At 45.1% G+C, this 13,548-nt stretch overlaps 1 protein-coding gene across 15 annotated transcripts in view; it reads right to left on the bottom strand.

Annotated features, from left to right (window-relative positions):
- Nucleotides 1–13,548, bottom strand: part of HDAC4 (histone deacetylase 4) — a 214,683-nt gene that overhangs the window by 81,680 nt on the left and 119,455 nt on the right. For 12 of the 15 annotated variants that reach the window (XM_061459973.1, XM_061460013.1, XM_061459996.1 and 9 more), the window contains 3 exons: nucleotides 12,254–12,404; nucleotides 7,497–7,617; nucleotides 2,265–2,386 (listed from right to left, as the gene is read on the bottom strand). In XM_061459973.1, the coding sequence (XP_061315957.1) occupies nucleotides 2,265–2,386; nucleotides 7,497–7,617; nucleotides 12,254–12,404 (394 nt within the window). The remainder of the gene's footprint in view (nucleotides 1–2,264; nucleotides 2,387–7,496; nucleotides 7,618–12,253; nucleotides 12,405–13,548) is intronic. The other 3 variants (XM_061460072.1, XM_061460048.1, XM_061460055.1) reach the window with 2 other exon arrangements.

Here is a 13,548-nt window from a genome sequence, read left to right as displayed (position 1 = left end):
TCAGTTTGGGTCACAGCAAAGGGCTGAGCTCTGCAGAAATCCCCTTCCATAACACTGGGAGCAGGAAGGGTGGCTGATCCACAAACCCAAGCAACAAGAAGAACCCTCAGCCAGGCTCTGGACAAAGGCCTGTAGGGACAGGACAAGGGCAACGGCTTTAACCTGACAGAGGGGAGCAACCTGCTCTAGTGGAAGGTTGGCAGGGTGTTGGAACTGAATAAGCTTTAAGGTCCCTTCAGCCCAAACCAGTCCGGGATTCCATGAAGTAAGGTCCCCTGAAGCGATGAGCATGGGGGTTCTGGAGCATGTCAAAGCCCACTTACACTTGGGAATGCTACCACACTAGAAACAGATCACCTGCATTTATAAGGTATAGGAAAGAGCTAAAAATTTTTTGGAAACAGGCTGTCCACAGGCCCTAAGCAATTGGAATGGTGCCAAGGGATGTTTCCCCTGCATGGAAATGCTGTGATTTCCCAGAGCAGCCTGAAAGTCTTCAACAGGAGTAAACGGCAGCAGCAGCTGATAGAGCCTGGGCTTGCATTCCTCCTCCCAGGCAGATGTGTACACTGAGCACATCTCTGTGCTTCACCAGCTTTAGAGCTGAAGGAAGTCTTCTCTGAGGACATTCCTCCACCAGTGCTCTCCTTCCCTACCAAAGACAAAAGTCCCAAAGCCCAGAAAGCATCACTTCATCTGTCCTGGGCACTGATGATACAGCAGCATCTACCACACACCTAATGTATTGTTCGATTACCTCGAAGCAGAGATTAGAGTATGTTTCACCCTTCAAGCAAAGCCAGTTTTCTTAGCCCTACTTCTGAAGTCCTCCAGAAAGGGCACAATCAAAACTACCCCCACCAAAGGTACAGGGTGTGCTCAGGAAAAAAAAACATATCCTGGAGAGGGCTTGCCAAGTTATGATTGACTTCTTGTGCAGCTGAAGCATCTGGCACTTGTCACCCAACCCACCAAGGGGGAAGGCATAGCAGATGGGAACCCATCAGCAGGTCAAGTGCTATGGTCCATAGTGAGAAGTTCCCAGGAAGGTCTTTTAAAGCACAGGACTGGGAGGCAGTGAAAGAAGAAAATCCCCAAGTTTCCAAAGGTAACGAGAACTATGATAAACCATTCACTGCACCTAAGACCTGCTCTACTTCTAACTATTAGAAGTGCCGTGAGAACACCTATATCCCTCTCCCAGAAAGCAAAGGAGATACTGCAGTTGTTGGGAGCTGATGTAGGGCAGCTGATTTGAGCAAAGCCTGCAGTAAATCCCCAAGGAGATTGGGTTAACACACTGTCAGCATTCTTTATCACAAAGATGACACACTTTTTGACTCCTGGTGCTCATCCATCCATATCTGAAGATCCACAAAGCATCCCTGAGAAACAGCTCGGCAGCACCTGCAGAAGCTGTGAAGTTCAACCATACCCCCCACTCTCCTCTTGCTTCCACTCCATCTTTTCAGAACCTGTGGCTGCCCCATCCCTGGCAGTGTTCAAGGCCAGGCTGGACACAGGGGCTTGGAGCAACCTGCTCTAGTGGAAGGTGTCCCTGCCCGTGGCAGGGGGTTGGAACTGGATGAGCTTTAAGGTCCCTTCCAACCCAAATCAAGCTGGGATTCTGTGATTCCCCAAAGAAAGCAGCCGAAGATCACAAGCTGGCCAGGTTAGCAGCTGAGGCTGTGTTGGCTTACGCATGCAAGATGGAGCCGAGGATGAGAGCCAACCAAAACAACCTGGTTTACATAATATATAGCTGAGAAATAACTGACCTGCTAAGCCACCATGCAGGGAAAAACCTAACTGAGAAATAACTGTCTAGGTGTGAACCAAACCCCTTTGCAGGAAGTCCCGCCGCTCTGACTGGCAGAACCAGATTTATTTATTTTAAGTATAAACTTGTATATAAAATGCAAATCCCCGAAGAAATGAACTTTTCTTGGTCCTTTTCTCACTCAGCAGAACACACTTGGACTTCAGACACCCAGATCTCTGTATTAGCTTTGACTCTGGGAAAACATCTCACAAACTTTGACACTCTGTCTCCCTAACCGCAAATCCAAAGCTGCTCCAGGCTCCCTCTCACACTGAGCATAGTGACAGATGAATGGGGAGCACAGCAGAGTGGGTGCTTGTTGAATAAACCACCCCATGAAATACAGCTTTACAGCAACGTAACTCCTTTAAAATAACAAAACGAAGAGGACCAAGTGTGACAGCAAAGACAGAGCAACACAGAAAATGAGTGCAAGAGCTACCTGTTTTTCTGAGTGGGAAGTCATCTTTGGAATCATACATTCCCAGTACAGGGTGATTGTAGGTGCCGGATACGCCACTTTGGGGTGGGGAGCTCTGGTCCAAAGAGCTGTGCTGGGTCTTCCTGCACAAAAGAAAAGAGAAAGAGAAGGAAGAAGCTTTACATCAGTGATACACAAAGGGAATGACTGTAGCTTCACCTTGGTTACCTCAGTTAGTGGGGAACAGTGCAAAGGAAAACATCCTGGTAGTATCTTTCTCCCTCTGAACGCTCATACATGACTAATATAGAGGAGATAACTAAACATAGGCTTGATTTTCAGTAGAAGAATGACCCTGTTGAGAATGACTCAACTCATGAAGCTGTTTAACCATAAGTATAATGTCAAGTATCTACGTGGACTAGCTTTTGCTAAGTCATATTCTTGAAGCTCAGCATCAGTGCTCTTACTCCCTTCAACAATCTCCCTTCACTGAATACAATGCAGACGCAGTAGACAAAGCCCAAGAAAGAAACAAAACCAAAGGATGAGGTGCCACAACTGGCTAATGGAGCCACGCCGCATAGGTGGTCTTCTGCCTTTGGCTTCCCTGCCTCCTGACCCCAGTACTCAGCAGAGATATGGCCAAAGTATTCAACACCCTTCCAGATTAACTTCTCGAAGCTGGTAATTTATAGCTTTGTTTGAGCAGGCTGCTGGAAGTAAATTGCACTCTGCTTGCTAAGGATATTAAATAATGAATGAGTTTTCTAAGCCTCCTACCAGTTTCTTGGCTGCATCTTTCCTACCTAATGACTTGTGCCCAGTTTTGCCATTTCCCAGGAGCTCGACCAACCTCAATCAGCACAGGGTCTGGGAAGTCTCCAAGCTGTGCATGCTAGGAGATTGGCTCCATCCATATAATGACTGATTTAGCCATATAGGTAACAGCCACAGAGCTGTCAAACAAGCTGACATTTTAAGTTTAAAGAAACACAATTTAAACCCTGTATTACTTCTCCCAAATACTAAAGAATATGGGACAAAGTGAGCACTTTGTCAAAAGAAGTGAGTATTTGAGATTTTACATTGCCTAATAACCAGGCATTTTGGAGACCTTGGTTAAAAACGTTCTCCTACAAAAGGTTCTTTACGGAAACCAAAATAAGCCATTCCCAGCTGAAAATGACACCAATCCATCCCATTCCTTTGGCAGTACCCGTTTTGAAAGCTCAAATCCAAAGTAGGCTGTTGGGTGAGATACAGCGCAGCAATTCCACTACAAGTGATACCTTTCAAAAGGAAGGGGCTAATGAGGCACCAGGAAAACACATCCCATTTTCTACATGGTTTTCTTGAAAGTTTAGTTGAACATCTACATTAACGCTTTCTATAGCCACAGCTCTTCCCAAGCAGCATGATTCACTGTGGTTTCCTAATCCTCCTCCCTTCCTATCCCAACCATAGAGGCAGAAAGATGCTGCGGGCTCTTACACAGTTGCGTATTTCATGAGCGTTTGTGCACATTATGTACCCCCTGCACATTCACACCAGTAAATGCCCCTGCAGACACGCAGTTTAATCATCACCTGCAATCAAAACACAACCAAACTGACAGATATTTGAAGCCCTCCCGAAAACAGAGGGTGCTTTCTCTGCCCAGGTCTGCTCGTAGCAGAGGAAGGCGGCACAGAGAGATGGTTCACAAACAGGAAGCCTTGGATACTGCAAGCCAAGAGCCCTCAAACCCATCATGTCACACAATGACATTTTTTTGCCTATACAAACAAGAAGCTTTTCTTTCTCTCTTTTTAAGTCATGACTTAAGCTGCACAATCATGTACATTGAAGCTATTTTCATCGCTTTGTTAAGGAATGTGCAGTAACTCAAAGGGCCTGTTTAGATGTGCTTGGGGGTTGCTGAATGACAGATATTTAAACTCTGCAAACAGGAATACATTATACGGCTCAAGGACTCGGATCGAACACTCCTACCCTGCTTGGAGCTAAACACACTGCTCTGCATGCCCACACCGGCCTTTCAGAGGTCCTGAAAGAGGTGAAGTTGTACATTACATTGAGCTTTCAGGAATGCCCCCAAACTCATAGCTTCACAGAACGTATCCCCTGTTCTTTGAGCTTTGAGGTCCTCCATAAAGCCTTCAATCTCCATGTGCACAGCAAAGAATGCATGAGACTTCAACCACAGTCATGGAACACAAACTGGATATATATTCAAACATATGTATCTGTGCTAGAATGTTTTGTATACCAAGACTGTAGACACCTACAGACACTGGTATAATTTAATGTGTGATTATATCTCTCTACCTCCTTCCCATGCAAACACTCAGCTTTCATGATTGCTACCACACTGAGTAGTTACTACCAAGTGCATTTCTAACAGCTTCTCAGGGAAGTAATAGCCCTGTTTGCTAAGCCCAAGGCACTCTGTCTGAGTTCCTGCTAAGCCACTCTTACTTATGTTAACTAAGGTTTTCAAACACATGAATGAATACTCAGTACCCAAGAGACACCTGGACATTTAATGAAGGGTTAAATGGTGAGTTCTCCAATCCAAATCTGTCCAGGCCTCTTTTGGATTAACTCCCCACTTTGCTCAATTGATGTTTAGAATATGATTTAATAAGAGAAACAGCAATGAGACATTCCTCTGGCCAAAAAGAACAGCCACAGCAGACACATGGGTCAAAGCTGAAATACAAGTTCTGCCTGTATGTCTCATGGCTCTGCAATTAGTCCAGTGATGCTCCCCTCCTCTGCAGACCTTAGTGTCAAGTGGGGTCAGCCCTGTGCTGGGGCTCTGGAGATCACAGCCTCCATGATAATCCTGCCCTGTGTATCTTCTAGAACTGGGACAAGGACATTGAGCATTCAAGGCCAGGCTGAACTGGGCTTGGAGCAGCCTGCTCTAGTGAAAGGTGTCTCTGCCCATTGGAACTGGATGAACTCTAAGGTCCCTTCCAACACAAATGAGTCTGGGACTCTATGGTTTTGAAAAGCAAAGCCTCCTGTGAGCAGGGCTGTCCAATGGATTCAGAATCCACAGGAGGGACAGCCTGACATTCCAAGTCAAAAGGATTTCTTCTGTTATTGCCCATCACCAACATAAACTGAAAACGAGACCCACAAGACAGTTTACAAAGTGGCTTGAATACCACAGAGCTGAAGACAGAGCAAGACCTCTGTGATGGCCCACAAGAAACAGTATGAGAATTACCAAGTCTCTCTCACATTTAGCAGATCCTTTGGACTACAACTACATCCTACTTAAAAACATCTAAAACTGGCCCCTTGTAATCTCAAGGGCTGATCCACACATGCAGCTGTGCCCTTTAACATCAGTGATTAATTAGGAACTATTCACTAGCTATAAACACTCAATGTACCAGCAACCAGCAGTGTTGAATGAAGTTCAAACAGATACAAGATCAAAGAATCATGGACTGGTTTGTGTTGGAAGGGACCTTAAGCTCATCCAGTTCCAACCCCTGCCATGGGCAGGGACACCTTCCACTAGGGCAGGTTGCTTCAAGCCCCTGTGTCCAACCTGGCCTTCAACACTGCCAGGGATGGGGCAGCCACAGCTTCTCTGGCCACCCTGGGCCAGCGCCTCAGCACCCTCACAGGGAAGAGCTTCTGCCTAAGAGCTCATCTCAATCTCCCCTCTGGCAGGTTAAAGCCATTCCCCTTGTCCTGTCCCTACAGGCCCTTGGCCAAAGCCCCTCTCCAGGTTTCCTGTAGCCCCTTTAGGCACTGGAGCTGCTCTAAGGTCTCCCCTTAAGGAGCCTTCTCTTCTCCAGGCTGAACCAGCCCAGCTCTCTCAGCCTGGCTCCAGAGCAGAGCTGCTCCAGCCCTCGCAGCATCTCTGTGGCCTCCTTTGGCCTTGCTCCAAGAGCTCCACGTCCTTCTTGTGTTGGAGGCAGATACCGAAGGCAAAAGCATTTGGACATCTCAGAGGACAACCAAAGCCTGGCCCAAAGGCTACATCACATGTCAATGGAACACACTTCACATCACAGCCATTGACGCAGAGCCGCTGTGGTGTTCAATACCCTCAGGAGAGCTGTTGTTTCCAAGTAATGCTTTCAATTCTTGTTTTTAAAGGAATTCACAAACCTTAATAAGACCAAAAGAAGTGCTTAAAAACAGGCGTGTCATTTAAAAGACTATTTCAGCATCTGTTACCACTTAATTGGCTTGCCTGCTCACAGTAGGAGCATCCAGTCTAACTTCTGCAAGCCTCATCTGCGTATGCTAAATCCAAACACCACCCAACTGAATCACATTCAAGTATGTGAGTACATAAATATCTCTCTAACTGAATTGCTAACCTTTGAGATGCCATATAAATAAATACTAATATGTAATTCATTTCAAAGGCTTTCTCTTCTTTTTAAAGAATCCTTTTTAAATAGAATGGAAATGAAAAATCTTTGACTTCTGCCTTAATAGCTGAAGGGTGCATTGACAAATCCTCCTCCAGCACTAGATAGGACACTTTAGTCACACAGCCCTGCTGCCATCTGCCCTCCTCAAAGGCTGAACGCAACGAGCTCATGCCTGCCTGCAACTTACTACCAAAACAGACCCTCAGAAATCCTTGGGAGGCCTTTGGGGCTTTCTTCCTGCTTCATATCTTTTATTAAATCCAAGAATACTGATCCTTTACCCACCACAAAGCAGGTGGAGGGAAGACAAGGGGATTATTTAAATCCCTATGGATGGCCCCTTGTGCATGAGTTTATATGCCTCTATCTGTTAACATCCTGCAGCATCACAGGAAAGGGATGGTTTGATTAACATGTGCCACAATAAACCTAACAAATAGGCTGATGTTTGGAAAGCTCTCAGCATTGGATGGGGCCTTAGAGCAACCTGCTCTAATGAGAAGTGTCCCTGCCCTTGGCAGGGGGTTGGAACTGGATGAGCTTTAAGGTCCCTTCCAACCCAAACCAGTCTGGGATTCTCTGACTCTATCTATGCTTGCTCAACTACCCTGAGTTGCAATACACTAAACATAAAAAGCAATTTACCCATTTTATTGAAGTTCAAACAATTCACACCGAAACCCTCTGAAAAATGCATTTTGGTCATGCACAGCACAGTCAAACCCCAGCTCTCTCTGCTCTGCTTTAGCCAGTAAACACATCAGGTCCATTCCCCACATCTCCAGCAATGTGAAAAAAGGTGGCACAGGCTGAATCATAAGATAAGCCCAGTACCACTTACCCGTACCAGAAGCGAGGGTCACTGGATATACAGTGGTTGAGATTCCGGTGTGCCAATGCCTTCTTCTTATTTAAGACAAACTCTTGTAATTTCATCTTGACTTCTGTGCTTGCCACCGCACCTGAAATATCAAAATGCATAAGAAAAAGACCACTTAACCAATTGACATACTTGAAAGAATTGAAATTTCTATAAAGATCCTCAATTCAATCTCTGATTTCCAGTCTAAAAGCAGAACTTCTTATTTTAAAGAGGGGAAGAACACAGTATCTCCAGTAAGAAGCCCTCTCTTTTTATTCCCCTCTTTGCCTTTAGGCTTGCATATAATCACAGCTCCTGTTTGAAAACAGGGATTGAATCAGAGATTTCTCTTTTCACTATAAAAGTGTTGTGAAGAGGATTTTACACGTGCAGGGAAGCACACTCAGAAGAAAGCCGTTGTACGAGGTATTTCCAGCTTGCTTTCCATCAAAGGTAGTTAAGAGAAAGGGTTTTGTGTACACTCAACTTTTAAATGTCACATCTGCAAGCAGAAGGGGAATGAGACCAATGTCTCATATGGGGATTTAGTCTTGAAAACTCTTGTAAATAGGGCCCTCTTTGTTCCCAAGTATCTGTGGACAATTAGACCTACATAATATTCCGATTCATTTAAAAGTGTGCAATCTCTTCCTTCAAATAGAAAATCTCACAGTTAAAAGAAGTAAGGAATTTTGCAGCTCAGAGTTGAAATGTCAACTGTGTAATTTCTAACCATGATCTCCTCCACAATAGAGACCAGTTTGTTTTCCTACCATGATGGATTAAAACTATCATTTGCCTGACAGAACAGATTCGCAGGCAGAGAGTTCCTGATGGAGTAATGCATAGGAAGTTTGGCAAGTAGAACATGTGGAAAAGGATGGTTCATCTATACCTTGGCGTAAAGCAAGAATTCCAAAGGAAAGTAGCCTGGCTACAAGGAAAAGAAAAGGCCAGGAAAGCTGTCTGCTCTCCTGGGAATAAAAGCTTCAACTACAACAGGGTAATCTTTTGCCTCCTGGATCCTACTCAGCAATGTGGTGCCATTTGACAGAGTGCGGAAACACTTCTTGTATGGCTCCAAGAGAAGAAAACTGCACTGTTTTTCTACAGCTCTGCCTTGAATCTTGGTCAACTGTGTTTAAAAGGTTGAAAAGTCACCTTTTTGGAGCCCTCCCTTTCTCACTACATCTACATATGTAGGTATGGTGTATAGCTGAGGAGCTGGGGGTAAGTTTATATGAGTGTAGCAAGCCACATGGCTGGAGCAGAAGAGGTGACAAAGTCATGCTTAAAGTCCTTATCTCTCCAAAAGGTTGTCATCATTCATCTATGGGCATCTTTAAACTAATCTAAAATGGCTGCATTCCACCAGTTTGGGATCAATCTGACATGATTTAGGACATCTGAAATGAAAGTTTTCTATGCTGAGATTTACAAAAGCTTCTTGGCTTCTCTTCCTCTGGAATTAGAAGCTGAAAGTCCCCATAGCAAGATAAAAATGTGTAGGCTTTGCCTTCCCTCAGGAATGCTGCAGCCATGGACCAAGCTGTCATGAAAGACCTTCTGACCATTACTCACCTCTTGAACCTTGAGTTGAAAGATCAAAAGAAAACCCAAGCCCAATGATCCAATTCACTTTAAATAAATATAAATCACTTCAAAATACTATAAATAGCTCACTAACAAAATAACCACACTGGGTTATTTTGAACCCAGTCACATAAGCATTGTGCAATGTCCAGTAAAGATGTTAAAGAGGACTCTAAGGGCGGAAAGGGACAACGTGTCACATATACAATAGTATAACCATGAAGGAGTATAAGCAAAGAAGACAAGAGAAAGCCCATGTGTATGGATTAAGTCCATAGGCAGGAAGCAACCCCAATGGAAGCAAAAGGCACAGCAGAGTCAAAGCAGGAGGAAAGAGAAAGAACTGGAGAGCAAGAGCCCACACAGCAACCCTGGCAAGGGAAGCAACTTTGCACGTGGGAAAAACCAAGCTGTGAAGCTGGGCTGTTCCTTTTGGAGAGTGAGGGTGGAAGAGGAGGAGGGAGCAAAGAGCAGATCAAGTGATAAGACTGCAAAGAAGAGAGAGCCACAAGGAGCAAAGTACTGCAGGCAGAATAGCTCTAAGGAGCCAAAAAGATGTATTTGGATATATCCAAATATAGCACATCCAAACCTAGGATAAGGCAGGGTTAGTGGGAAGAGACTAAGGGAGGGCAGTGGCAGGACCAGGCTCTTGTAGAAGGAGGAGGTTCCACAATGCAAGAGGAGAGGAGCAGAACTCTTAACTGATGGTGTGGGCTTATCATTGCTTAGCAGGAAGTCCAAGACAAGCCACAGTCCAAGACCGTCTGAGCAACAAGGGATTGAACTGTCCATGCCCAGAATTGTCTGGAAACACTGATGCACAGACAGGTTGTAGGTTCAATCTGAGCAGTAGAAAGGCAGAAGGACCAAGTATCGCTCCTTATCCTGCAGGAAAACTACCTTTACTTTCATATACATTTTCCTTCCTCTAAGGGAAGTATGTTTTTCATCCAAAACTTTCTGATAGCAGGTATCAGTTAAAGCTCACAAGATGAGAATGCAACAAGCTGATACTGGCTTAAACTAAATAGGTTTGTGGTTTGGTTCTAAGAGGTACAAGCCAATTCCATTTGGGCTTACAGTGATGGAGGAAGGAGGAAAATAAATTATACACAACTATTAATGCTCCATCCCTGGCGGTGCGCAAGGCCAGGCTGGATGGAGGCTTGGGTGACATGGTTTAGTACAAGGTGTCCCTGCCCACAGCAAGGGGGTTGAAAACTGTATGATCTTAAGGTCCTTTCCAACCTTAACTATTCTATGATTAAATATTCTTTATATTTCAGATCAGGACAATTTTAGCTGTGTTGCACTTAGCAAAATCTTCTGATGTGAGAAAAAGCAGTATTCTGAAGAGCTGAGGTGCTATAATGATTATACACCATAGAACTTCTTCAATAAAGAGTAACTTAAAAATAAAACTGTAGCCATGGGAACAGGATCTTCAACTTACCATCCCCAAAATCTGTTTTCTCCTTTACACCTATGGTGTTTCAGCCAAAAGGTGCTTTGATGCCTTTGAAGCTCACAGAGATTCAGGCATTTTGCTATATATTCAAATGACTTTAAGGAGAAGAGCCAGATACCAGTACTACAGAAGTACCCAGCAAAACACTGACACAGTATCAACAGCTGATAATAAAACAGCATGGTGAAGTGGAAATGCTTATAGCTTCCATCCATCTCAAATCCACTGCCCTTTACTTTGGACAATAACATAAAGCAGCCAGAGGAAAATGGAAAGCAATGGACCTGGTAGTCAACCAGGCACCAGAGTAGCAAACCTGCATTAGCATCCCGTTTACTCACTCCTGAATGTTAAACTGCTTCTTTTAAATAGATTCAGATCTTTTTGTCTTTCCAGTGTCTAAAATTAAAGAAAACCAAACTAAACCAAACACACAAAACATGTTGGATCTCCTATGAACTGCTTTACAAAGGTGTTGGGGTAGGCCTGTGTGTTCCCTTGTTTGACTCCAGCTTAAAGCCTACTGCCACAAGATGCATGTGCAGGGAGTGGGGAATTCAACCTGCACATAGTATATTTCTTAGTCTCCTACATACCAGTCTTTCCCTAGAATCCCAGACTGGTTTGGGTTGGAAGGGACCTTAAAGCTCATCCAGCTCCAACCCCTGCCACGGGCAGGGACACCTTCCACTAGAGCAGGTTGCTCCAAGCCCGTGTCCAACCTGGCCTTGAACACTGCCAGGGATGGGGCAGCCACAGCTTCTCTGGGCACCCTGTGCCACTGCCTCAGCACCCTCAAAGGGAAGAACTTCTGCCCAAGAGCTTATCTCCATCTCCCCTGTTCTGGCAGGTTAAAGCCATTCCCCTTGTCCTGTCCCTACACAAAGCCCCTCTCCAGGTTTCTTGTAGCCCCTTTTGATGCTTATTCCTACTAGAAAAATTCTTTTTGGACCTTTATCTCACTCCTGGTTCCCAGACAGCATCCCATCTCCTTCGGCCCCCTCTGCTTCTTCCATCACAGGCTGCTTTATTCCATTTGAGCTGAAGACCTAACAAGTTGATAGTACAACTTGGTGAGGTATTTTTCTTCCCATTCACTTCCAAAAGAAAACCGAACAAGCAACCAAAGTGCCTTTGATAAGGGGAAATTGTGAGGCCATAATCACTCTACTGAGTCTCCTCAAGTGCATAATGACACGTGGGAAAGCCAGCCACAATCTGTAACCTCATGAAAGAAGTACTTTCTGAATGAAAACACTTTCAAAAGCAAAGAACTGAGAACTCGGCTCCATCTTAAAAGAGGGGAATTAAAGTGAAAGAAGAAGCAGCAGCAATGCAGTGTGCATCTGGTGTATTTTATGGGCTTAATATTCTGCCTCCATTAGGAATGCTGCCAAAAATACTTCAAAAAATGTTAAATCAAGTAAAGAGATGAGAGGCTTCCTTTTGAAAAACGCTCAAATGGCATTTCCTAAGACAAAAATGAAGATAAAGCAGAGAAATACGTTTCTCTCCGCACTCAATACTTCAGTTTACGTAAGCTCCCTGTGCAGCCGAGCTCTGCAAGAGAGGCCATCAGGAAGGTTTCTCCAGCTTTATGAAGCTGCATGATGGCTGCCATTTATCTGCTCTACCTGTCAGCACTGACACAGGTGAGCTTTTTGCTACTTACTCTCTTTTCCTTTCTCTTTGTTTTTTAGCTGCTGAAGTTTCTGCTCTCGGTGCTGCTTCTCCAGCTCCTGTTCCTGCCGGTGCTGCTCCAACTTCCTCTGGTGCTCCAGCAGCTCCTGCTGATGCTTCATGGCCAGCATCTCCTGCTGCTGCTGTGGAGAAGGGATGAGAGGAAAAAGTTAACACTGCAGAGCTCCCAGAGCTAACCCAGAAGCTGCTGTCAGGTGACAGCAACATTGCTTAATTCACTGAAAGAGCAAAAATGGTGTTTTCCTTGTCCAGAGGCTCCAGCACCATGACTCACTTTATGTAACCCTGTTTCCATTTCAGGGATATGCTAAGTGATAGGGACTGTATGCTCCAGGCTTCAGGGTATGGTCTGTTTACAAGCAGAGCATCCTGTTCAGGAAGCACCTCATTTGAGAAAGTGACAAAAAGCTTCTACCCAAAAGAGGGGAGACTGAGATGAGCTCTTAGGCAGAAGCTCTTCCCTGTGTGAGGGTGCTGAGGCGCTGGCACAGGGCGCCCACAGAAGCTGTGGCTGCCCCACCCCTGGCAGCGTTCAAGGCCAGGTTGGACACAGGGGCTTGGAGCAACCTGCTCTAGTGGAAGATGTCCCTCCCTGTGGCAGGGGTCGGAGCTGGATGAGCTTTAAGGTTCCTTCCAACTCAAACAATTCTATCCTGAAGGAGCGTGCTTGAGCTCATCAAGTCAAGCACTCCCAGTAAAATACACCATTATCAACAGGGGCTTTGCAGAACAGTTCCCTTGTGCTTTTTTGAATAATCCTCTAATTATATGACTTTGGACTCTGGTTTCTCCAAAAGCCATTTTCCCTCTCTGTGTACAGACACGAGTTCCCACGTCCTGGAACACTTCTATCTTCTTAACTCCATCAAACACCGGTTACTTTCAGGGTAAGGGAACCCTCTGAGAACAGGTCTCATCCCATCCTTCTCCACTCCTGACAGTGTGAGCAGACGCACTCCATGTGCACTGATTTCTCCTATTGCACATTTGTGCTACCCCGACACTGCAGCTGCGGATGCATTCTAGACCACAGACATCAAATGAAACCATTCTATATAAAGATGCAAAGAAAGAAACGTAAAGAGGTACTTTCCAATCTGCCTGGCTATCTGCTGGCAACTCTGGATGGAGGAGTCCCTGCTGCTGCCGCTTCCAAGCAGGCAGACTGTTGTAAAACACCCAACCCCAGTTATAGCGGAATTCGCAATGATTGCACCTATGCTTCCCTTCCTCATCCTATGGGACTTTACGTAAACAGCAAAAAAA

Source organism: Pezoporus flaviventris, unplaced genomic scaffold (genome assembly GCF_033815535.1).
Source record: "Pezoporus flaviventris isolate CSIRO_AGI_PZ_B2104156 unplaced genomic scaffold, CSIRO_AGI_Pfla_v1 ptg000001l, whole genome shotgun sequence".
Taxonomy (NCBI): Eukaryota; Metazoa; Chordata; class Aves; order Psittaciformes; family Psittacidae; genus Pezoporus; species Pezoporus flaviventris.
This window is presented reverse-complemented; position numbering and strand designations above follow the sequence as displayed.